Source organism: Notamacropus eugenii, chromosome 2, assembly GCF_028372415.1.
Source record: "Notamacropus eugenii isolate mMacEug1 chromosome 2, mMacEug1.pri_v2, whole genome shotgun sequence".
NCBI lineage: Eukaryota > Metazoa > Chordata > Mammalia > Diprotodontia > Macropodidae > Notamacropus > Notamacropus eugenii.
This window is the reverse complement of record NC_092873.1, coordinates 77,958,063-77,982,091: the sequence shown is the minus strand read 5'-3', so window position 1 is coordinate 77,982,091 and position 24,029 is coordinate 77,958,063. Positions and strand designations below refer to the sequence as shown.

At 45.7% G+C, this 24,029-nt stretch overlaps 2 protein-coding genes across 3 annotated transcripts; both read right to left on the bottom strand.

Annotated features, from left to right (window-relative positions):
- Positions 1–4,471: 4,471 nt before the first annotated feature.
- KCNAB3 (potassium voltage-gated channel subfamily A regulatory beta subunit 3) lies at positions 4,472–17,962 on the bottom strand. The gene is made up of 14 exons (XM_072641158.1): positions 16,977–17,962; positions 15,391–15,434; positions 15,250–15,287; positions 14,805–14,884; positions 13,781–13,825; positions 13,631–13,675; positions 13,065–13,108; positions 12,679–12,765; positions 12,263–12,348; positions 11,978–12,098; positions 11,705–11,799; positions 11,437–11,557; positions 10,617–10,705; positions 4,472–10,487 (listed from the first exon to the last, which is right to left on the bottom strand). The coding sequence occupies exons 1-14, from the start codon at positions 17,231–17,233 to the stop codon at positions 10,410–10,412; spliced, it is 1,230 nt and encodes a 409-aa protein (XP_072497259.1). The 5' UTR covers positions 17,234–17,962; the 3' UTR covers positions 4,472–10,409.
- A 128-nt stretch (positions 17,963–18,090) lies between these two features.
- On the bottom strand, positions 18,091–23,988 carry TRAPPC1 (trafficking protein particle complex subunit 1). 2 transcript variants are annotated; one of them, XM_072641165.1, is made up of 5 exons: positions 23,849–23,988; positions 23,560–23,658; positions 23,152–23,222; positions 22,482–22,620; positions 18,091–18,465 (listed from the first exon to the last, which is right to left on the bottom strand). In XM_072641165.1, exons 2-5 carry the CDS (start codon positions 23,656–23,658, stop codon positions 18,337–18,339), a joined length of 438 nt encoding a protein of 145 aa, XP_072497266.1. In that variant the 5' UTR covers positions 23,849–23,988; the 3' UTR covers positions 18,091–18,336. The 2 variants fall into 2 exon arrangements, with proteins under 2 accessions (XP_072497266.1, XP_072497265.1); XM_072641164.1 differs by having other exon boundaries at positions 23,817–23,964.
- Positions 23,989–24,029: the final 41 nt, after the last annotated feature.

Here is a 24,029-nt window from a genome sequence, read left to right as displayed (position 1 = left end):
GGGGGAGGCGTCGCCCCAGGGGCCGGCACGTGCAGGGGTGGTGGAAGCTTGAGGCCAGCGGGTGCCAGGGGCTGTTGGAGGAGGGGAGGCGGCTGGGTTACCCAGCGTCCCCTCCCCAGCTCCCACAGCTTTCCCTTCTGGGATTAGCCCTCAGAAAGATCTGCTGAGAAGCAGTGCACTGCCCTTTCCCTCCGGTTCCTCCCTTTCTACCCACTGACCTCCAGACCAGAATTCTAACAGTCTAGTCCAACTCCAGAACACAGCAGGACCGAGTGGTCATCCATTCCTCATCCAAAGACCTCCAGTAAGGAGGAGCCTGCTATTTCCAGAGGCACCCCATACCGCTTTTGGAGAGCTCTCATTCAGTCAACAAAATACCTATTAGATGCCTTCTATGTCCAGGCACTGTTAAGGGCTGGGAATACCTAAGGAGGTCAAAGTGAGTCCCTGGCCCTGGGAAGCTTTCCATCTAAAGGGGAAAACGACATGCAAACAAAGAGATACAAAGCGATCTAGATACAGGAAAACTGGAAATAAAAGAGAGGGGAGGCGCTAGAACTAAGAGGGGTTGGTGAAGGCTTCCTGTAAGGATTTCTGTGGAGATATAAAGGAAGCTAGAGAAATCAGTGAGGAGGAGGAAGAGCGCTAAAAACTTCCACTGATTGCTCTTAGTTCTGCTGTCCAAGATAAGGGCATCCCCTCTTCCACATTACACCTTTGCAAATATTCTCCTTAGAAAGGTATCCTCTCCTAAGTTTTCTTTAAGCTAAATCTCTCTACTTCCTTCAATAACCTGTTTGCCCTTCTCTGAACACTCTAGCATGTCACTGTCCATTTTAAAATATGGTGTCCATACTAATAGGGTGTTCCCTTCCACTTTTGGAGAGCTCTAATTCAGTCAACTAAATATTTATCACATGGTCTCTGGTCTAACCAAAGCATAGTACAGTGGAACTTCATTTCTCAAGTTCAGGATGCCTTTCTTAATGTAGCCTCTTATTTTGGTTGCCTTTCTGCTTGTCCCAGAGCAACTTGGAACATACTTGACCCTTGGGAGACTCCCCTTCCTCCGGAGATATGACTAGGATTAAACAGAATCCCTAAATTCGGAAATTCTATCTATCCTAACCCACCCCAACTCTGCCACCTCTCTGGACAAGCTCAGACTTCACCATTCCCACCCCTTTTATTATTTCTAACTCACTATCTTTTCAAACCTACTCACTTCTTTACTGTCTACCTACATATGTTCTCATGATCACTCAAAGTAAGATGATACTGTTCATTATTTCTTTGCCTCCCTTGCGATCAGTTTTCATCAGGGCATTGATTAAACTCCTATATCCTTCTGCCTTATTCTTGGACCCAACCTTCAACGTGACTCTTCAATACCACAATACTATCCCCTTTTTGTCACTGCCACAAAAGTTCTCTCTCCCAGTATGCCCAGATTCTAGCTCTCATCCCAGCCTGTGGTGGGTTGGAGTGGAAGTATGAATCCAGATTCCAGCACCATGGCCTCAAGAATGCCAGAAATGAATCCCTTCTGGAGTAGCAAGACCTATACACCTACACACTATCCTTCATGCTAACACAGCCCACAATAATTTATGACTCAGGGTTCCAACTTCCTCCATAGGTAAACAGGACATGTTCTCTTGGCCTACATTCCCCACTGGGGCCCTACTACCAAATTTAAAATAGAGGGCACCCACACCTAAGGTTTTAACTTCAACTGCCTGCTACCTCTATCTCTTCCTAGGCTCCGCTACTCTTGAGAACCTTTTTCCTTATCTCCTTGTTTTTTGATTCTAATTCTGGTCTAGTCCCCAGTCCCCTCTTCATCCTATGGATGTTTTAGAATTTGTCAATGTCTTTCCCATAATATGGTGCCAATACTTTAAACTGTGATCTATCCAAGGAAGAGTATCACCCTCTTCTCTTCCAAGTATTTACTCTTAGTTTAGACTTGTGATTCTGTAAATGTAGGATGCTCCTAGCAAAGAAGCTTCCTCTACCACAATTTCCGTAAGTTAGTCTTAGAGAATTGCCTTAAAGAATTGAATATTTAGATCACCTGCCCAGAAAAGATATCAGAGGTAGGTCTTGAACAACCCAGGTTTTCCTAACTCCAAGGCCTGTTCTCTAATCCCATGCCATGTTCTCTTCTAGACATTGTACTGTAAGTATATCTTAGGGTATTTACTGATTCATTTTGAGCCTTAAACAGGCCTGGAGAATCAGATTTTGAACCCAGGCCTTTTGACTCCAAATCCAATGTTATTTCTACTATAACACACTACTTTCATTTAAAAACTAAAAACTGAAGAGACTAAGCTTCTTTTTGTGGCACAAACTCAGACACTTCTGATTACAACATGAAGAAGACACTGCCTGTTTATGTGTGTGATCTGTACCCAGACCGTGAACTCTTATTTTCCTGTTATTATTTACTTCTCAGCCCCAAGTTAATGATAAATAAGAGAATGGGGGAGGGGGAGAAGATATATAAATTAAGAAACATTCCTTCACTGGGAGTCTTAGGGAACAGACTTTTGAAATGGGCAGGAAATCACATGGTGGGGAAAAGGAAGTATAAACATATATTGGTGTGCAGGTTTGGGATCATCTTCTTCCCATTTTGATTTCCTAGTTACTGTGGAGAACTGAGGCAATCAGGGGCTGCTGTTAGAGCTGGAATTGCTGACTGTCACGTGTGGGCCATTGTGGTGACAGCTGTTAATTGTCATGGTCCAAGACTTCATTGGCCAACAACTATGGCATCAGAGACTGGCATGAAGAGTCTGTGGAGAATGAAGCAGAAGAAAACCACCAATCCCACAATGGGCAGCATCCATTGAAAATCTTATCAGTTGAGAAACAAAGTGGAGAGGACTTTTCTTTCACTGCTTTCCTGGGTTTCTGTATAGAATGGGAGTTAGACTATGTAACAGAATGAATATGAATGTAGCACAGTACTGTTATTAAGAGTGTAAAAATTTAGAATGTGTTAAGGCTGGAAAGGTAAGCCAAAAGTCTCAAGGGTCTTAGTGCAATTTTAAGCTCTAATACCTTAAAAGTCCCAGGGTGTCCCAAAAGTCTTAGTGCAGTTTAAAGCTACTGGGTCTTAAATTTGTACTAAGACTTTTGGTACACCCTATATTGGGATTTTGAAAAATGCCAAACAAGGAATCAGACCTCTGCTTGGGGTGGATAGGAAGGTGATTCGTGACAACAGAAAGAAGGCAGAACTCATTTTTTTTAGTTTGTTTCTGTTTTTTGGTTTTTTTTTGCAGAGGAACATGGCCTTTATACAGGAAATGATAGGGGAAAATGATTGGTAAGAGTTAATCTCCAAGGTAAGTGATTAGATAGCATCTAGCTGCATGAAATCAGGTTCCCTGGACCAAAGGACCTTTTATCTTTGGGTTCTAAAAGAACTGGTAGATGTGATGGCTTGATCTCACTTGTATTTGGAAGATCATAGAAAAAAGGAGAGGTGGACCACAAGACTGGAGAAGGGCAAATATTATTAATTTTCCCCCAAAAGAAGGGAGGATAGTCTGCAAACTGATAGGAGTTTTACTTGGATTTACTTGGATTCCCATGAAAATTCTAGAACAGATCATTTAAAGAGGTGGTTGGCAAACATCTAGAAGAAGAAACGCTGATTACAAGGAACTGGTATGACTTCTTCAAGAACAGGTTGTGCCGGACTAATCTCATTTAATTTTTGGACAGAATTACCAAACTAATAGAGGAAGGGAGAACTGCAGAAATAGTTTACCTAGAGTTTGGCCAAACTTTTCATAAAGTATCTCAAACTCTTCTTGTGGAGAAGATGGAGAGATGTGGACTAGATGAGGATATAGTCAGATGGATTCAGCATTGGTTATATGGCCATTCTCGAAGAGTAGTTGTTAATGGTTTAATTTTAATGTGCCAGAACATTGCCAGTGGAGTAACCCAGTATGACCCAGTACCTCTATGTTAGAAGCAGTTGGTGGATTTCACTCAAGACATGGCACACTAGGATTGCAGTCAGGAAGACCTGAGTTTAAATATGGCCTCAGAAGTTATTGTTATATGACTGAGCTACTCACTTAACTTCTTGTTGGTCTCAGTTTCCTCAACTGTGAAATGGGGATACTAAAAACACCTATTTCACAGGGTTGTTGCGAAACTCAAAAAAGATAATATTTATAAAAAAGGACTTAGCACAGTGTCTGGCATACAGTAGGTGCTACGTAAAAATATGTATTCCCTTTTCTCTCCCCCCCATGTAAGATTTTTATCAGTTACTTGGTGATATACTTATCAAGTTTGCAAATGACATCAAGCTAAGAGGGAGAGCTATGACAGGCGAGAATACTGGGCTGAATCTATTTAGATGAAATTCAACAGGGATAAATGTAAATGTTGCACATAACATACCAAAAGAAAACCAAACTCAGCTACACAATATAAGACGTGGAGACATATGGAGTTTTCATTGACCGCAAATTGAATCAGAATTAGTAATATGATAGGGCAGCCAAAAAAAGCTAATGTGATCTTAGGTTGTATCAAGACAGATTCCAGGATTATACAGTCCCAGGATACTTTTCCATTGTTAGCCCTTATCTGGACAGTTGCATTCTGGGCACCACAGTTTAGGAGGAAGGACACTGATAAGTTGGAGAGTGCTCAGGGCAGGGCACCTGGGATAGTGAAGGACATTGAATCTATAACATATGAAGTTGAATTAACTGGGTAGATTTATCCTGGAGAAAAAGACCCAGCTGTATTTGAAGGGCTGACATGTGGTGGAGGAATCAGAATTCTTTTGTTTGTCTCCAGAGGGTAGAACCAGGAGTATAGAGTAGAAATTTAATCTTGATGTTGGGGAAAACTTCCTAACAGTCAGAGTGTCCTGAAGTGGAACAGGCAGCCTGGAGAGGGTGTGATTTCCCCCTCCTTAGTAATCTTTAAGCAGAGGCTGGATGACCATTTGTCAGGTGTATCATAGTGGAGATTCCTTTGGCAGATGAGTTCAGCTAAATGGCTGCTGGAATCTCTTCCACCTCTCAAATGCTATTTGAGAATCAATCTCTGTTTTGGACTCACCCTCCACTTCATTCCCACTATAATCTATGAATGCCTATGACTGACATACCTGAAGAACTGGGGATACATCTATGGGAAGTCTTTGGAAACGACTAAAGATGAATAATTCCTTGCAGGAGCGCTTTATCTTTATCTTTCCATTTCTACTATTTTCAATAAGTTTCAAGGCCACAGTATGTTGAATATATCAGCCCTGGGTTGTGACCACAGAAGAGTCTAGGTGGAGGTGGAGGCTATAGAGCAGTAGACTTTCAGGTTTTGATATTTTGAGCAACAAAATATTGTTAACATGCCCAAGCTAAGCCTAAGCACTTTTTTGGTAGTGCCCAGGCAGAACATTGCTATTTTGAGGGACCTATCCCCACATGCCTCACTGAAGAATTGAGGTAGGTATTGGATAAGTGTATTAGAGAGAGACACCTCCTGGTGGGCAATTCAGATATTACAGTCATTTGATAGATAACAGTGACTTGCAGTTATCCTCTGCCTTCCATCTTCAGGAAGGCAGCACATTTTCACCATGCAGTGCCCCCCAAGTGTCACATGAGTCACAGGGTGTCATATATATATAAATCTTGTTCCCAACGGACATGCTAACTCCTAGAGAGTAAGGATTATTTCTTATGAAGTGTGACTATAAGGTAACGAGATATTTTTAGACAAACCAGAACTTATATGTGCAATATGTGTATTGCCTCCTTCAAAGTCATCATCTCAGAAGATCGTATTTATCATAGCTGGTCAAAGCATTCCTAGAATTCACCTGAGAATTGGTTTCCTGGTCATTAAAATGGACCAAGTAATCTCTAATGTCCTTTTCAGATCCAGCAACTGCCTTCAGAACCTTCAATAAGTGATCATCCTTAGTGGTAACAGATATTTTCCCTTGAATTAAAATTCTGGAAATGTCCAACAGTCAATTAAAGCCAAGAAAAGTGTGTGATCAGGCCATTAAAGGCTGTTTGCCTGGGATGGGGATGAGAGTGAGAAATGTATGTCAAGCAAATTTTGAATTCGATTATTCATAGGGATCATAAGTTGACTCAGGTGATTATCAAAAAGCATTCCAGAAATGCCCTGAGCAGTGGCAGCATCACTGAAATAAATAATATAGCTTCTCACTAGAACAGTTTTGAAGGTAATAACACTCATTTAGATAGGCAAGCTCTAGGATATTAAACTTAGAAAAAAAAAACCTCTGGTTGTGCTTATGTCCTTACAGTCAGTGATCTTAGGTGTGTAGGTGATGTATGGTAGGAATAACCACAGGCTGGAATTCAGCAAATTTTTTTTTGATTGATTTAGCCCACTGGGCATCTGGCCAAGCAATTAATCATTTCTGCTGGATATGAACATTAGGTGCACCCATCTTCTAGGTTTAGGGAGGGAAAATGGTGCTGATGGGAGACAGTCTGGTGGGGAGAGTAGGGCTGGAGGGACAGTGGAAATGACATTCTGATTGTAGTCTTACTCCATATCCTTAGTGATGTAATACTCCTGAGAGATCTTAGCAAGCCTTTATTTATTTCTAGTACCATGAAACCTGTCTTCTTTGGGGAGCATGCTCACTAGCCCCATTCATTGGTTTTTCACCTTTCTCAGTCACTTTACCAGAAGCTAGGTGGCCCAGTGGAGAGACTGCTGGGCCAGGAATCAGGAAGACTTATCTTCCTGAGTTCAAACCTGGTCTCAGATGCTATAGCTGAGTAACCCTGGGCAATTCAAATAAACCTGTTTGCCTGTTTCCTCATCTGTAAAATAAGCTAGAGAAGAAAATGTCAAATCACTCCAGTATCTTTGCCAAGAACAATCCAAATGGGGTCACGAAGAGTTGGACATGACTGAAAACAATTGAACAATACTATCTTTATGGATCTCTGTGCCCACCTGCAATCCAGTTTTTTCCACCTATTTTATTTTATCTTTGTGGGACCATCTACATGTCTCTGTACCAACAGTCTGTGTCATCCTTGCCCAGATCCACAGAGATGAGGATCAGTCCAGGCCATCCTAATGTGGTTTATAAACCACCCAGTCCTTTGGAATAGGGTGTAAAATAGGGGGAGGGATAAAGACTTGGTGGGATAGTGGAAATAACTTTAAATTTGGTATCAAAAGACAGATTAAAATTCTGACTCTTTTACTTATTACCTGTATAAGCTTGGACAAGTTACTTTCCATCTTTTTGTGCCACAGAAATTTAGAGTTTGAAGGGCTTTCAGAGACTATATATATCACAACCTGTAACTGAAACAAGGATTTTCTCTACAATATAGCTAATCTGGCTTTTGATTGAAGACCTCCAGTGTCAAGGACTCCACTTCTTCCAAAGACAATCACTTTTGGCTAATTCTAATTGTTGGAAAGTTTCCCCCCCATCAAGCTTAAATTATGTCTTTTCAGCTTCCACCCCTTGCTCCTAGTTCTGTCCTGTAGGATCAAGCAGAATGAGGCTAATATCCCTCATGCAAGTAACAGTCCTTCAAATAACTTGAAAACAGTTATCATGCCACCTTTCCTCCCCCATCTTCTCTCTAGATTAAGTCTGCCTGGTTCCTTCAACCAACCCTCATATAAAATGAATTTGAGGTCTTTCACTTTCTTTGTTACTGGATATTTTCCAGCTTACCAACATCTTCCCACATTCTCAAGCTGCCTAGAGGGCCACAGGATTCAACACTAGAAGGATGCTTTGAGATCTTTAAGTCCAATTTTATCATATAAGAAATGGGGAAACTGAACCTCACAGAGGAGAAGGGATATAAAACTCTTATATCACTATCTTTATAGCTCAAAGGTAGCTAGAGATGATCGGAACCAAGCTGCTCATTTGCCAGATGAGGAAGATAAAATGGTTTGCCCAGAATCATATAGCAAGTCAGTGGCTAGAACAGGATAAGATAGGAAGCCAGGACAGGATCATATGATTTGGAACTTGAAGATCATATCCAATTTCCTCATTTTGTAGATAAGTAAACTGAGGCTGTGAGACAGGAATGACTCAAGTCATGAAGCAATTGATCAAATATAGGCCCTCTGACTCAAAATCCAGGGCTCAGTATTACCTCTTCAGAAGGGAGAGAGGGAATGAATACTTGTGATCAGGATCTTGGGATGCAAGAATCTTAGGGCCTCAGTTCCTCATCTCCAAAATAAAGAGGGGATGTAATCCTCTAGATTATATCTAAGGTCCCTTTCAAAGATTTAATTTCTATAATCATCTCATAGCTTCTGAGGGAGAGAATGTAGTCTGAAGAATAGTGTCCCATCTATAATTAAAGGGGTCAGTGGGAAGCAGTGGAGTGTGGTGAAAAGGGCATTGGATTAGACCCAAGATTAAACCTGGATTTGGATCCTGCTTCTGATACTTCCTGTGACTGTGACCCAGAGTAAGCTGCTCAGTCTCTCAGTTTGTTTCCTTATCCTCACACACCTCACAACATTGGTGGATCAAATAAAACAATGCATGTAAAGCACTCTGCAAACCTTAAAGCCTTACATGAACATCAGTCGTTATCAGGAAAGGAGGCAGAAAAAGAGCAATAAAAGAGGTAAAGCGGGAAAAAAACCATGGGGAACCAGAAGCTGTGATACAGAAGACACAGTGTGGTACAGTGGAAAGAGCACTGAATCTGGAGAGGACCTAAATTCAACTATCACTTCAGACTTACTAGCTGTATTACCTTGGCCCCATCTTTCAGCCTCCCTGGGTCTGATTCTTCATCAAATGAGGGATCTCCGAGATGGTCTTTGAGGTTCTTTCCAGTATGAAGACTTATAATCTTATGGTCAGTGGCAGTTGGGGAGGGGGTAAAAGGTGAGACAGGTTATTTGGCTATCATCAGGTACACTAAATGTAGCTATGTCCAAAAAGTAAGAAAAGGGGTAAGATGATAGGACAATGAAGATGATCCCTTCCATCTCTGAATTGTGTGACCCCACCGAACCAGATGTCTGGCTCCCTGAGGAATGCAGGAACAAGGGATTGGGGAAGGATCCAGAGCTGGGGGGTCAGCCCTGGCCTTTGACAGAAACTGGCTGTAGGGGTCCCTGAGGCAAGTTTCAATGGTAGGGAAAACAGGAGATATTATGGCACATCATGGCCCCTCCCCCAAAGACAGGAAAAGAGAATTGAGGGACAGCAGGCTAGGTTGCCTGAGTAATGGGTCTGTACCCCTTCCCCTCCAAGACTTTGTGAGGAAGAAGCTAAGTCTTTATTTTCCCTGGGAAGGCCCATTATTATTGCTTTAGGACTGCTGTCAGGGGGTGGAGGGTGGGCTTTCCATTTCCAAAACCCATCCCTCAAGAGCTATTCTGGGAGGGTCCCATTCCTCAGGCTAGGCATTAAAGGATGCCGGCTTCCACCTGTTTCCCATGTGACATCACTGTCAGGTGCTGAACATGGTATCCTGGCCAACTCCACCTGTGAAATCTGAGGGCCTGCCGGCTGCACCCCACCCCCACCCCCACCCCCACCTCCACCCAGGCCTTAGTTAATTTCACATCTGGGGAAAGGGAGAGCCCTCGCTCCCGTAACGTGGTGGATGCTCGGTGTGGGGGAGGGGCTCTCTTTCTCGATGCCCTCTGACGTCATCCTACGAACAACTCTAATGGCGTTTCAAGGTGACGTCACCACTCGCTTCCAGCTTGGGCTCCCTGGACAAATCAAGTGGCCGTCCGCGCTCTTCCGGCCGGCGCACCAAGGACTCAGGTCCTTCCTCCCCCAGCGCCCCTTCCCTGGAATCGGTTTTGACTACGCTGCCTTTCGCACTGGTGAGCTCTGCCGGTCTCGGATGACGTCACGCAGTCTTTTCATTACCTGACGGGTGGATTCCCTCCAGGCCTCCGCGCGGTTTGGGGGCAGGAGAACAAAGGAGAAAGAGTGCGGGGCGGAAAGAGAGAGGGCCCCCCCCGTCCAGCTCATGCCCGGGAGAAGCTATACGCCGGGAAGAGACGGCCAAGGACTGTGCGAGAGCGGAGGGAGGGGCGAACTACTTTCCTTCCCAGCCATGCTGTGGCAGGATATGGCTTATAAGATCATGCGAGTAGCCGGGACTCCTTGGTGGGCGGGATCTTCGGCGGCCTGCGGCCGGAGCGGGGGAAGCTCGAGCTCGCGTTCGAGGCGCCTGGCTCTCGCGAGAGCTGGAGGAGGCTAGTGCTGCTAGTGCGGGCGCCGGCCGGGGAGAGCCCGGGGCCGGCTGCCGAGGCCGGGGAGAGCCCGGGGCCGGCTGCCGAGGCCGGGGAGAGCCCGGGGCCGGCTGCCGAGGCCGGGGGGAGCCGGCGCCTGCGCCGGCGGGAGGACGCTACTTTTTGGAGTGGGGTTTGCCCCCCAGGAGCCCGTCGATCTCCAGCACCTTCTGGGGCGTCAGCTGGCCCAGCACCTGGGGAAGGAAGGGAAGGCGCCGCCAGTCAGGCCCGGAAGAACCAACAGGAGGGAGTGGGACTCGGGGTCCCTAGAGAGACGCCGAGAGCTGGGAGCGCGCCACGCGGGCCCCCCCAAGCCCCCTCACCTGAAGGGCCCCCAGGTTTTCCATCAGCTGTTCCGTGTTGGACACCTCCAGCAGGACGGAGCTGACAGCCTCACTGCGGAGACACCAGGCTGCGATGGAGAGAAGAGGGGCGGGGGGCCCAGCCTAAGAGGGGGAGCACGGAAGGCTTGGGGGCCCCCATCAGCAGAGCTTTCTCTGGGCCAGGGGAGCATTTTCTGCCTTACGTAGATTATCACAGGCAGTTCTCTAAGGTTACCTTTCAGAGCACTGACAAGTGTGGGGGGATGGGGGGGATTTCCTAGCTGCATATTCCCTCCCCCAGAAACCACAAGTTTGATTGCCCCTCTCCCCCAAACTACGTAAACTAATGTAGCTGGAGGAGTCTGGTGTAGCTCATAGCCTTCGAGTTAGGCAGACGTGGATTAAAATCCTGCTTCTCAGCGCCTCATGCAAACCTGGTCATACATAGGTGGAGAGAGTTTCCACACCAGAAGTTCCCTAAAAGAATGAAATCCAGCTTGACCAAAATGGAAGGTAGATAGAGCAGTTCTAGTAAGGACCAAATGAGATCATTTGGATAAACCTATTTCTAAATCTTAAAGTGCTATTTAAATATAGCCGTTGTAATTACACAGGTTTCCTTTATCACCATCCCAAACTACCTAAAATCCTTTGATCAATTATGATAAACTCTTTGAAGGTGGGGAGGATACCAGGTTTGTTTTTTTTAATCTTTTTTTCTCTTCTCCCTTGTCAGCTCTGATTTTGAGAATTGCAGGAGGAAAATGTCTAACAGACATCTATTTTAGGGTAAGGGTTTGTAGGAGGAGAGCCTCCTCACCAATAGAAAGTTGAGCTACTGTGCAACCAAGTTGGTGAGCAATGGGGAGCAGGTCCACGACCTTGGCCTGTAGCTTCTTACCATCTTCATTCTGTACCTTGTCCTTGAGCCACTGGTAGCCCTGGAAGAGAAAGGGTGGGGTGTGACAGACTGACATTACTGACAGACTCCTCCATCTTTTTCCTTTCCAGGTAGCTCAGACAGCTGAATGTCCCCTGTGCTTGCTCTCTTCAGGTACCCAGGGATCTAAGTTCTAACAGTCTCTTACCTTGATGGTACCCCTATAGGTTTCTGGGATTCTTCCTTCATGTTTGGTAGTAATGACACCACAGGCCAAAGGGGACCAGGTCACTGAACCAACACCTGAGAGCAGGAGGAGAGAAGACTATGGGAAAGAGGGATAAGGAAAGGATGAGGGCCAATTTTAATGGTGAGCAGAAGGAAGGAATCTAGAGAAGAGTATATAAAGAGGGCAAATGACTGGGGAGGCTGAATGAGGCTAGAGAAGATATCAGGAAGGGTAGGGAAAGTAGTCTCTAACCTATCTTGTGGTAGAGTTCAGGCAGCTGTGTTTCCACCTTATCCCTCTGAAACAGGTGGTACTCGGCTTGTTCACATGCAGGGGGAATCAGGTTGAATTGCCGGGCCACTGAGTAGGCCTCCTAGGTTAGGAGTTTGCAAGAAGTAAGCATCGGAATACCCCACCCCATTACCTTTCAGCTCTTTTCTACATCTCCCCCCAACTCAATTACTTGGTAAGCATGTTTTCTGAGGATAAGAGGTTGTAGTGTTTTTAAGGAAATGTATAGTATATAGTATCACTTACCATGATTTCTGCAGCTCCCCAGCGTGATGTCCCCCAGTACAGTGCCAGTCCCTGGTTAATGACAAAGGTCATGGCCCGGACAATCTCTGGATGTGTAAGGGTGATGAAATCCTGACAGTTAGACCCCTGGGATTCAGTTATCCAGTCTCCCAGATGGATGAACTCTCTTCCCTACAGCCATATCCCTCCAAGAACCCAGATATCTATGTGAGATTGGAAGGGTTAACGCTTGAGTTCTGCTCAGTTCCTCACCCCTATCCCCCTTCCTTTACCCTTTTCTGGAATCCCTGATAGGGGAGGTGGGAAACCTGGGAGCACCCTGAAGTCCCTGGGGTTGGAAAATGTTGAGGAGTGTTGGGGAGATGATCCCCAGATTTATGGGTATCTAGTTTGGGCATTCTTGGGGTTATTTTCACCCTCCATGGGACTGTTGGGGTCCGAACGATTGGCGAAGACTATGTCTACATATCCCAGCTGAAGCCGTTCCAAGGAGCCCCACAAGCCTGGGGGAAAGGGAAGAGAAGGTAAGTGACCTCAGTCTCCTCAGATAATGGCCCCCTGAGTTCCAACTCCCTAATTTTCTGCTCTTGAAGTTCAGCCATTCATATCTCATCCCCTCTGATATGACACTCTCTTCCCCCTCCCTTCAGCTCAGCTTCTTAATTTGCTATCCTAATCTCTGGACCCTGAATCCTTTAACTCCTCTGGTTTGCTTTCCTGCATTCTTTTGATTCCCTCCCCAGCCCCCCATGACATCTTTTTTGATTCCCCCCCTCCTCACTCCCCATTCCTAGTCCCTCACCCTCAATAATGTGTTTTCGACTCAGGCCTCTTTCAGTCTCTGCCCTGTGGGAAAAGTTGAGTTTACACTGGATGATGCCAAAGATAGATGGTAAGAATTATAACCCAATGGATCCCCAGATCTCTTGATTAAGGGCTCAGTAGGAGTGATGAGGATGAGTCCAAGAATCCTTTTTACAATGATTAATCAACCAACAAGCATTTATTAAGCACCCACTATGTGCTAAGCACTCTGCTACATGCTAGGGATATGGAGACAAATCAAACAGTCTCGCCTTCGGTAGATTACATCTCAAATGCCTCTGCTTGAAAATCTCAAGTGAAGGAAAACCCACTATCTCCTGAGGCAGTTCACTTCATTTTTAAACAGTTCTCATTATTAGGAAGGTATTCCTGACATGGAGCTTAAATCTGCCTCTCTCCAACTTTTATCCATTACTCCTTCCCCCACAAGCATACACAGAATAAATTTTCTACATGACAGCCTTTCAAATATTTGGATAGGTATCATGTCCCCATTCCAAACTGTCATCCCTAGTGGAGGCTATTGGGAAAGGAGATACTCACTGTCCTCCCCAAAAGATTTTGGTAGTGATGATATAGCTGGATCTCCTTTAAAAAAAAAGGGAAGTGGGGGTGGGGTCAGCAGGAATAAAGTCACTGTGGACCCCTCCCCCCAAAATATCCCATGCCTTGTACCCAAATTCACAGCCTCACCTCCAACCCTTGCTCTTAAGGATATTGCCCAGTGTTCGTTCTGCCCTAGAAAAGGGGAAATAATAAGGAAGCAGGGGGCTCTCCCCTCTGGTGATAACCCCCCATGACTTCTTTCTACTTCCTGTTTTAGCAGAGTATGAATAGCACCCATCAATCCTTGGGCCCTATATTACATTGAAAAGAAAAGAGAAGTTGGTTCAGGGAGTTGTAGCTCTCTAGTCTGGTAGGAACAGAAATATAGCTTTTTTTTTTTTTGTTCCATTTGCCCTAACCCATTCTTCAAGTTCCACTTACTTTGCAGTCTTCTTTGACCATCTCAGTTTGAAATGCCTTTGAACTTAACAATGATATACAACTTAAATTTATGTGGTACTTAAAGGTGTATAAGCCTTTTTTTTTCCCACAGCAGCCCCATATGGTAGGTAGTGTAAGTATTATCCTCATTTTTCCAATAAGGAAATAAACTCGGTGGTTAAATGCTTTGAGTAGGGTCACACAGCTAAGCTAATGTCTTAATTAATAGGCTTGTGAACCTAGGTCCTCTCACAAGACCAGGTGTCTGTTTACTATGCAATACATAAATGATTGTCTTCATCGTCATTTAGAAATATATTACCTTTAACATTCCTTCTGTTGCTAAAAGTTTGTAAATCTTGTTTGTTAACTAAATTTTCAGTCTTGTCTTTCTGATGGAATTGTAAGCTTCGAGGGCAGGGATATATTTCTATGTAGCCCCCATGATGCCTCCTTGTTGCCCTCACAGAGTTGGTGCTCAATAAATACATATTGTTTTTATTTTATTTTGCCTACATATTCTGCTTATTCCCCCCTTAAGAGTTAAAGAGGAAATACTATTGGGGTTTCAACTAAGTCCCCTAAAAGACTCAACATAATGGGAAAGGCAAATGTTCACGGAAACCAGGGATTATCTGAAGCAAAGATGAGAGACCCTCTTTTCCTCTCTACTCCCAACCTTTCCCCCATTAATTTAACTCATATCCTTCCCCTTTTCCCTGGTTCATACTTTCCTGCTGCATACACTTCAGCTGTGTCAAACAGATTCACTCCATGCTCATAAGCCACAGTCATCAGATTCTCTGCTGTCTAAGGATGAGTATGTTGAGGTAGATAGAGTTAAGACTATTAACCTTTCTAATGGTTTTCTCCCCCCCCTCCCCAGTCCTCTAAATCCCAAGAGATTCCTAAGTGCTGTGGGTCTTCAAATATAATACCACCATCCCATTCCTGCCCCCTATATCTTTTCCACCTTTCCCCTTTTCCTAACTTCAGTTCCACTAATCTCCACCCTTGTTTCCCATACCCTATGTCTTATATCTATTATACTCCCTTCTCTAGCCCACCCTTCCACAGTCCCCCTATTTCCCCATTTCTCTATTTCCCCCCACCCTCTATTCTTGACATCCGTCCCATTATTCCCATGTGTCTTTTGGGGTTAGAGACATTTATACCTCATCTGAGATCTGAGAACCAAATGTGACCCAGGTACCTGCAGAAAGAAAATCCAGGGACATGGGGCTGTGAGAGACAAGGTCTTTGAGAACCTTGACCCTCTGCAGTCTCCTCATCCTTTCATTTCCCATTAAACTCACCAAGGCCAAGACAGGATACTCGAAGACCAGACTTTCCCAAATTCCTGTGGGATAAAGTCCGTAGGAGGATTTTCACCTTCGGTTCCCCTTGGAGATCTAAATAACAAGTTCTCTAGCTCCCCCATACAAAACCCCAGTCAGACTCAACGCTGAGGGAAGCACAGTGGTGTCAGTGTAGGATGTAGACACTCAAATATTTGTTGAATGTATTAATGAACCTTCCTTTGGGGCCTGCTGCGCAATTTCTATTTTCCCTGCTATCATTAAAATCTGCTGCCTGATTTCTCGACTTGTGTTCTTTTCTCACAGTCATATCCATGAATTTTCCTGTATAGGACATAGTTAATGTTTGTTGGGTTGGAAGGGGAAGGGGAAGGGGTAACAAGGAGAGTGAGTTATCTCCAGAAGATTAAACATCAAATCGGGGTTTTTATTGGAAAATAAAAGAGAGCACTGGGATTTTCCCTATTCCTGTCAACCCCCAAATGCTTGTTAAAATAGGGGAATATAAAGTTGGTAAATGATTAATTCCCTTCAATCCCTTAGGCAGATGGTTGTCTATCAGAAGGAATTTTTATTAAATCATGTAGACTAGTACTACAAAGGGAGCAGGGAACAAGGAAGCCCAGCCCCTCTCCTCATGGTTCTCCACCCCCCTATTCCTATTGGCTCCTGAAACGCCTTCCCAGACCCATCTGAACCCTCTCCCCTCTACCCCAAAAGTTTCAGAATAATTTAGCTCTCAGGGAATGAGAAAGGATGGGAGTGGGGGGCAGGATGGGGTGAGTTATCTGATTCCTGAGGTGACTAAACCCTGTCAGACAAATAACCTCACCACCCCACTCCAGGATAGGGTACAATTCCTTTTGCAATGTCAGAACGCTGCTGTTTACCAAGAAATCCCATCAATTTCTTCTGCAGTGGGGGGGGAGGAGCTCCTTGCTGTACCTTACGTATAGTATCAATCCCTCCCCACTACTTCTAAAGCCCCCTTTGCTCTCCCCACAGTTCTGCAAATCTCCTTGGTATCTTGGGGACCCAACGTTTTTCCCCTTGGCTAGGGTCATTTCATCTTCCTGAAAAAAAGTAGAGGACCCTGACCCTGGGGTCAGGAGGGTGGGTACTGTTGGTGAAAGTGGGTCAGATCCATTATTGTTTTAATGGCAATCAGGAGCTTAGTGAGCCCCGCTCCCAATTCTAGAGATGGTAATGGCTGGAAAGCAAAGGGTGGGGGGAGGCAGGGAACAGACCCAGAAGACGCTCTCTAAGTAGCATGAGGGGCCCTTAAACACCCTCTGAGCCCAACCTCAGAATACTTTTTTTTTGAGGTGTACTAGTGCCTTGGGGTGGGAGGGAAGCTACAAGAACAGAGTTAACCCTAACAACTTACTCTGAATCTCAAAAGAGAGTCAGGAGGTGGAGATGGAGAAGAGACAGCCAAGGAGAGGGAATGTGAAAAAGAGATGGAGGTATAAGTAAGGAATTGGGATGCTGGTGAAATTGGAGGATGATGAATGTAGGACGCTTGGGGCGGGGGGAGGCAGGGACACGACTAAACTGGCTACTCTGGCCCCCTCCTCCGGTACCTGTACTTCATGCTGGTGCCGCGGCCGGTGCTCTCTCGTAGGGGCCCCGAGTGGGTCACAGCTGCGGGACCCAGGGGTCGTGCGACCTGCACAGCCCGGGCCTTGGGGCCGGGTCCCCCTCCCCCTGAAGGATTCCCGTGACTGCCGGTCACTCCACTGCCGTTCCCGCCCCCAGGGACGGGTCGGGGGCCACACAGACGGTCCTCACTGCTCCTGCTGCGGAGGTTTTGCTCAGTGCAGGCGATGGACACCTGCATCCCGGCTCAGGAAGGAAGGAAAACGGGGTCCTTGAGGAATCGAGGGGATTCCGAGGAGATGAGGGCAAGCAGGCAGGACAAGGGACGAGGTGGGAGAAGAGGGGATGAACGTGGCCAAGGGTTAGGGTAGGACGGGGTGGAGGCAAACCAAAGGAGGAGAAGGTCCTCTAGATTCAGTGTTCTGCGAAGACTGGGGACGAGGTGAGGAGGCCAGGCGGACCGGAGATGGAGTGGTGCCTGGAGCAGACCCAGGGAGGGGAACATGGAGGGTACAGTGAGAACAGGAGGGGCCCAGGAGTTAGGCTGGTGGGAGCAGGGTCCGGGGATAGGGAGACCCGTGGGGATGCTCTAGAAGTGCGGAGAATTCTTTGGGGGTGCCGGAGAACCGGGACAGGAGCTGGAGGAAGGGTCAGGGGTTGGGGTTCCAAGTCTCCAAGGAGGTCCTCGGAGGACAAGGAACCCCAGGGAGGGAGGAGGGGAAGGAGGGGAGAGGTGTAGCCGCAGCAGCCCAAACCGCAGCCCGAGGGGTTCTGCTTCCAGCCTGCAGCTGCTCTTAGGTCATCTGCATATCCCCCCCCTCATCTGCATAGCTTTATCTCCACCTCTCCAGTCCGAGCACAAGCTCCACCTCCCCGGTCTGCACACAGGCGCCACCTTCCCAGGCAGCAGACAGGGGGCAGTAGAAGCTTCATCTGCATGACCCGGCCACAGCGGAAGGGGGAAAAGGAGGACCGAGAAGTCTCCCCGACCCGCCACCCACCCAAGACCTGCGTTTGCTACTGGCTCCAGGACTTCCGCCTCTCCCTTCTAGCCTCACAAACACCCTCCCTTCAGCAAAGACGCTCCCGGGGACATGGGACGGGTGAAAGTTTTATTCTCCATTCTCAATACAGCAGCACGAAAGGGGACTGGAGGGCGGCAGGCGCTGGGACAAGCGGAGCTGGGAGAGTCTGGAGGGGAGTTCAGTCCTGGGCTCCCTCAAGCAGCCGCTTTGGAAGAGCGCTTGGAACAGCGCTGCGGAGGACTGGAGGGCTCTTGGGGGGACGAAGGCAAACCGGGAGATCCGGAATGAATACGGATGTCGTTCTGGAGGAATGCCCGTCTCAGCCAGCCCGGGCGGAGAAGAAGGGCAGCGATCGAACGTAGGCGTCCAGCCGACTGCGGAAAAGTTCACTTTGTACAGTCTGACCCAGTGGGCACAGCGGGTTCTTCACCACCAACTCCACGTACAGCTATGGAAGAAGACAGGTGGAGGGAGACAAGTTAGGGGGGACAGGGAGGAAGGAAAAGGCTAAGGTTCTTTCACCCTTAAATCCCCATTCTTTCTAGATGCTCCCTTTCTCTTCTCCCTCTCTACCTTTGCTTTTCCCCAAATCGTGGGGGTATGAAGTGAAATATCCATGCCCCAGATATACCGATAATAATGATAAAAGCTAGCTAGCATTTATAAAGAACTTTAAAGTCTGCAAAGCACTTTACAAATATTATCTCATTTGGTCAACATCCCTGGGAACGTAGGTGCTATTACTATCCCCATTTTATAGGTGAGGAATCTGAGGTGGGCAGATTATATGACTTGCCCAGGATCAGAGATAGTAAATGGTTGAGGGAGGATCTGAACTCAGCTTCAAATACAAGAAAGTTAGAGACCCTGCGAACTTGATGTATGTGAGCTGAGGGCCCACAGCAGTCAATGGGCTCTGAGGGATTGTGGGGAGACTTGGGGAACCAGTGACTCCAACAGAGATACTATCATTAGAACCACAGGAGTGATGTGTGGATAGTACCTATCTTTCTAGTCACCCAGCTTCACAACTTTGAAGACATCCTTCACTCTTCACCATCCCAAGTCCTCACATTGAATTAGCTGATGTCATGCCCATTCCAACTTCCATAACATCTCTCCAATGCATTCTCTTCTCTCGACTTCCATAGCTGTAGTTCAGGCCTTCCTCACCTCTGGAGTCCAGACTATTGTTAGGCTCTTAATTGGCCTCCTTATCGGAACAGGTAGGTGTCCCAGTAGATACAGTGCCACGTCTATAGTCAGGAAGACCTGAGTTCAGATCTAGCCTCAACTGAACAACAATCTTGTATTTCTCTTCCAATCTATCCTCCACACAGGTCTGACCAAACTTTCTGGAAATCATATTCTGGTTCCGATCTTTCTTTCCAGATTGATTCCACATTACTTCCCTTCATGACTTGGCTGTCTGGCCACTCTAGGCTGTATCTCATGACACTGCATCTTTCATCTCCCTTTGCACAGACTGCCCCATCCCCTGTGCCCAAGGGAATCTCTCCCACATTAGACCTTTCCTAATCCCCCCCACCCCAACACACCCCAGGTGCTAGGGCTCCTTCACTAACATTACCTTGCATTTAATTTGCATCTATCCTGTGTCTACTTATACGTGTATGAACATGTGGTCTCAAGGGCAGATTATTTTGTAAGGACCGTTTTCACTTTTATATTTGTATTCCTAGCACCTTGCACAGTGCTTGATACATGTTGTTTTTGTTCAGTCATGTCCAACTCTCCATGACCCCTTCAGGGTTTTCTTAGCAAAGATGCTGGAGTGGTTTTCCATTTCCTACTCATTTTATAGATGAGAAACTGAGGCAAACAGGGTTAAGTGACTTGCCTAATCACCTACCTAGTAAGTATCTGAGGCCAGATTTGAACTCAGGAAGATGAATCATCCTGACTCCAGACCCCTGCATTCTATCTACCCAGTTGCCCCCTGGAATAGATGAGGCAGCTAATGAAAGTTTTTTGACTGAAGGTAAACAGACTATCTCAGGAATTGATGTTAGGGGTCAAGCACTAGCTCAAATGATTGAGACTTGCATGCAACCTCACAGGATTTTTGCACACAGGCTGCAAGACTTCAAATAATGACCTGTAGGCAAAAAAATGGCATAAGAGATGTTGTAAAGCAATGTTATTATCCTAACCCCATTATCTGTCCTCGCTGTAACCTCCAAATTGTTTTGGGCATGGTGGCTTTCAGATGTCTATGGGAATAAAGACTGACTTCTAGGTTGGAAGGTTCCAGGTGACTGGAAGAATAGTGATGTTCTCAACAGAAGCATGGAAATTAGGAGGAGGTTTAGGGGGAAAGATAATGAGTTATTGTGTTCATATTGAGTTTAAATGCTTATGGAACATCCAAGTGGAAATTTCCAGTAAGCAACTGGTAATGTGAACTGGAATTCAGGAGAGAGATGAAGACTGAATATGTAGAGTTTTGGAGTAAAGAGATGATAGTTGATAGGGAGCTGATGTGGTCAATAAAAGCATATAGAGAAGAAAGCATGGGGCATACCCATGCATAGGAAGCAGGATATGAATGAGAACACTGCAGAGGAAACCAAGAAATATTGATCCAACAGGCAGGAAAGGAACCACAACAGTGTCATGAACACCAAGGGGGAAAAGTATCCAGAATGAATGAGTGGTTAGCAGAGTCAAATACTGCAAAAGTCAAGACAAAGGAAAACTAAAAAAAAAAGAACCTGATAGATTTAGCAATAAAGAACTCTGGAATAGCAACTGCCTGCTGGGCATCTTCAGCTAGATGTCACATAGGTATTTGAAATTTAAAATGTCAGAACTCATTATCTTTCCACCCAAATGCAGCCCAGTTTCTGTGGAAGGTATCACCACTGTTCCAACCACCCAGGTTTACCACCCAATTCTTCAGTCTCATTCATCCCATCCATATCCAATGAGTCACCAAATCTTGTTATTTCCACCTCAACATCTTTCTAATTTCTAAATCATTCTTTACACAGCTGCCAAAATGATTTTTCTAAATCCTAATCATATCAGATGTCCTCTGCTCTAGAACTTTGAGTGGTTCCACACCACCTTAAAGCTAAATACGGGATTCTCTGTTTAGTCCTTTATAATCCGGCTCCAGCCTCTCTTTCCTCACTGATTACATACATATTACTCTCACTCACATACTCTATGGTCTAGTCAAACAAGCCTGCTTGATACTCCTTATATACAATACTTCATCCTTCACCTCCATGCCTTTGGATAGGCTGTTCCCCTATTCTTGGAGTACCTTTCCTTGTTCCCACATCTTAGAACTCCCATTCCTGCCCCTACCATTCACTGTATATTTACTTTGTAAAAGTAAATATGTCCCTTACATCCTTATCTGTAAATGGGTTGTTATCTACCTAGTATAATGTAAAAGTGCAGACTCTCACTATTACATTTATATACCCAACACCAGTATCTGGCATTTAATAAATACTTTGTTGATTGATGGATAGGAATGGGAGATGGATTGGTCATGTAGTCAGGGATAGGAATAATATAGGGACAGCCCCAAAGCTATCTGGTACCAACAACGTGGAAAAATATCAATCAGCAAAGCATTTATTTAAGCACCTATTACAGGCCAGGGACTGTATATACTGCAAAGACAAAAATAAAGCAGTCCTTGTTTTCAATCAATCAGCAACTTTGAATCAACCTTGACTAACATTTTGCAATTGTTATTAATATGTTATGATCAACCTCCACTAAAGTCCTACTCTGAGGCCTTATTTCTGGAAGCTATGCCAGCAGAACACATGCTCTGCTAAGTTCTACCAAACTGGAAAGGCCTGAGTAGTGATCTGGACTGTATGCCTGAGATCTGAGGACAAGCCTCACTAATTTTGGAGTGGTTTGGCTACCAAATGATGTCTCTCTTTGGTTATAGCAGTTCATGAGAAAATATCTACTAAGGTATAACAATTTGTAGAGGGAGTACCCATCTCCATGAAATCTCATAATTTTGAAGTATGTTATGACTAAACCCTATTATACTTCAGAATTTTAGTGTATTCTAGCACATGGGGTCTCATTGATATGGGGATTCCTTCCATTGGTTCGTTCAGCTTATAACTCTAGCCCGTAGAAATCCTATGCTCTCTAATTCTGTGCTATGCTTACTCAATGTCTCCTTTACAGGTCCTTTACAGATGATCTGCCTAACTTGCTGAAGACCTTTATCTAAATAGATTAGAAGCTCTTTGAAGGTAAGGGCCACTTCATTTTTGTCTTTGCACTATATGTGCAGTTTCTGGCACATGGTAGATGCTTAATAAATGTTCTGTTGATTGATCATTTTTTCAGATGTTTATGCCACAGAGAACTAACAGAATGGAGAATCTTGAGCTGAGTCCCCAAGAGTACAAGAGAACTTGGAGATGCTGACAGGGGAAGGAGGGAGAGAACACTGACCCCGCTGTAGATATGGTGTAGGACATCCCGAATGGGTCCTACACCCAGATCTGTGTTCATTACAACCTTGACCCCAGTAGGTGTCTCATAGTAATGGAGCTTGTAGCGGCTTGTCTGGAAGGCCAGGAATCCGTCTTTCCTGAAGAATGGATGTTAAGGAATACATTTGATCTGGACCTATGATTTTATTGCTATAGGTACATCTCATGTAGAAACCTCCTACATTGATGAAAATCTGTAATTAGCCTGTAACTTATTATCTCAGAGAATTACCTGGGTACTAAAAAGAGATTAAGAGATTTCCTTATGGTCACAAAACTATAACATGTCTGAGGCAGGGCTGCAACTAAAATGTTTTACTAAAAAATACCTACTTTTGCAAGAATTTTGGAGAATAGGGTAAAAATATCTTACTTTCTCTCCCATCCTTGACTCATGCTACACTCATCAAAAAAAAAAATACCCTCTGTCCTAATGAAGGGCTTTAGAATCCTATACCCTTTCCCTCCCAGCTCTAACACTTTTTTTTCTATTTGGTTCCATCCACTAACTCTTATGCCCATTCCCAGATAATACTATCTCAACACCTTATGGTCAGCCAATTTCCTCTCCTGGGTCCTTTACTCTGTAGGTCCAAGAAGCCCAAAGCCCATTCCTACACTTAGGATACATGTCCACAGGTGACATCTTGCTGACAAAAGATCGGATGGAGAAGAGCATTCCATACATCAGCTTGTACTCCTGACGGTAGCAGGAAATAACAAATATTTCACATTTACGCAGTTTTTATCAAGTGCTTTCCTCACCACATCACTGCAGGTAGGGGCTTGCAGGGGCGGGGGACAGGACTGTATTATGCCCGTATCATAGAGAAGGCGTCTGAGGCCCGGAACAATTAAATTATTTCAAAAAAGGAAACTGAGGCTGGGGATGGGAGAAATGACGTGGCCACGGTCTGAACAGAGAGTTAAACCCAGGGTTCTTTTCACCAGGCCACACTGCCCAGAGTGGGGGGGAGGGGATGGGGAAGTGAATGTTGGGGGGCCATGGCAAGGGTCCAGGAGAGCTCTCGTGTCACCTCCTCCTTGGGGATCCCCGCCTGCTTCTTGCGGTGCCACTCGCTGTAGTGCAGGCAAACCCCATCTCGGTCAAACAAGTAGAGGTTGTGGACAGTCATCTGTGGGGCGGGGTGGGGGCTCCGAGTTAGTCCGGGGAGCACCCACTTCCCGCTCCCGCCTGAAGACTCTTCTTTCCAACCTGGATCTCCCCACTTTTCCTGCACCCAATTCTACCCCCTCCCTGCGCTCATTCCAGGACCTCGCTCCCAGGACTCACCAGAAATACACCCCGGCAGTGCGCGTGCGTACCTGAGAACCACGGCGGGGGCGGGGGCGTCCGCTGTCACCCACCACTTCCGGTTCCTGCTGCGCCCCCAACTCCCTCTGCACTGAGACGCGCGGTGACGCGTGAGACAATCCCGCCCCCTCCGGATGGCTCCGCCTCCCCTGGGCCTGCCGCACCTATCGCCATCGGCTCGCTTCCTCTCAG

Excerpts from the sequence above, each read along its gene's own strand:
- KCNAB3 (XM_072641158.1), bottom strand. The coding sequence starts at position 17,233 with ATGCAGGTGTCCATCGCCTGCACTGAGCAAAACCTCCGCAGCAGGAGC. Across the intron at positions 13,676-13,780 it reads CTTAAGAGCAAGGGTTGGAG|GAGATCCAGCTATATCATCA; the intron begins GTGAGGCTGTGA and ends TTTTTTTTAAAG. Across the intron at positions 10,488-10,616 it reads AAAACCTGGGGGCCCTTCAG|GTGCTGGGCCAGCTGACGCC; the intron begins GTGAGGGGGCTT and ends TTCCTTCCCCAG.
- TRAPPC1 (XM_072641165.1), bottom strand. The coding sequence starts at position 23,658 with ATGACTGTCCACAACCTCTACTTGTTTGACCGAGATGGGGTTTGCCTG. Across the intron at positions 23,223-23,559 it reads CGGGGATCCCCAAGGAGGAG|GAGTACAAGCTGATGTATGG; the intron begins GTGACACGAGAG and ends TGCTACCGTCAG. Across the intron at positions 18,466-22,481 it reads TACACCATATCTACAGCGGG|CTGTACGTGGAGTTGGTGGT; the intron begins GTCAGTGTTCTC and ends CTTCTTCCATAG.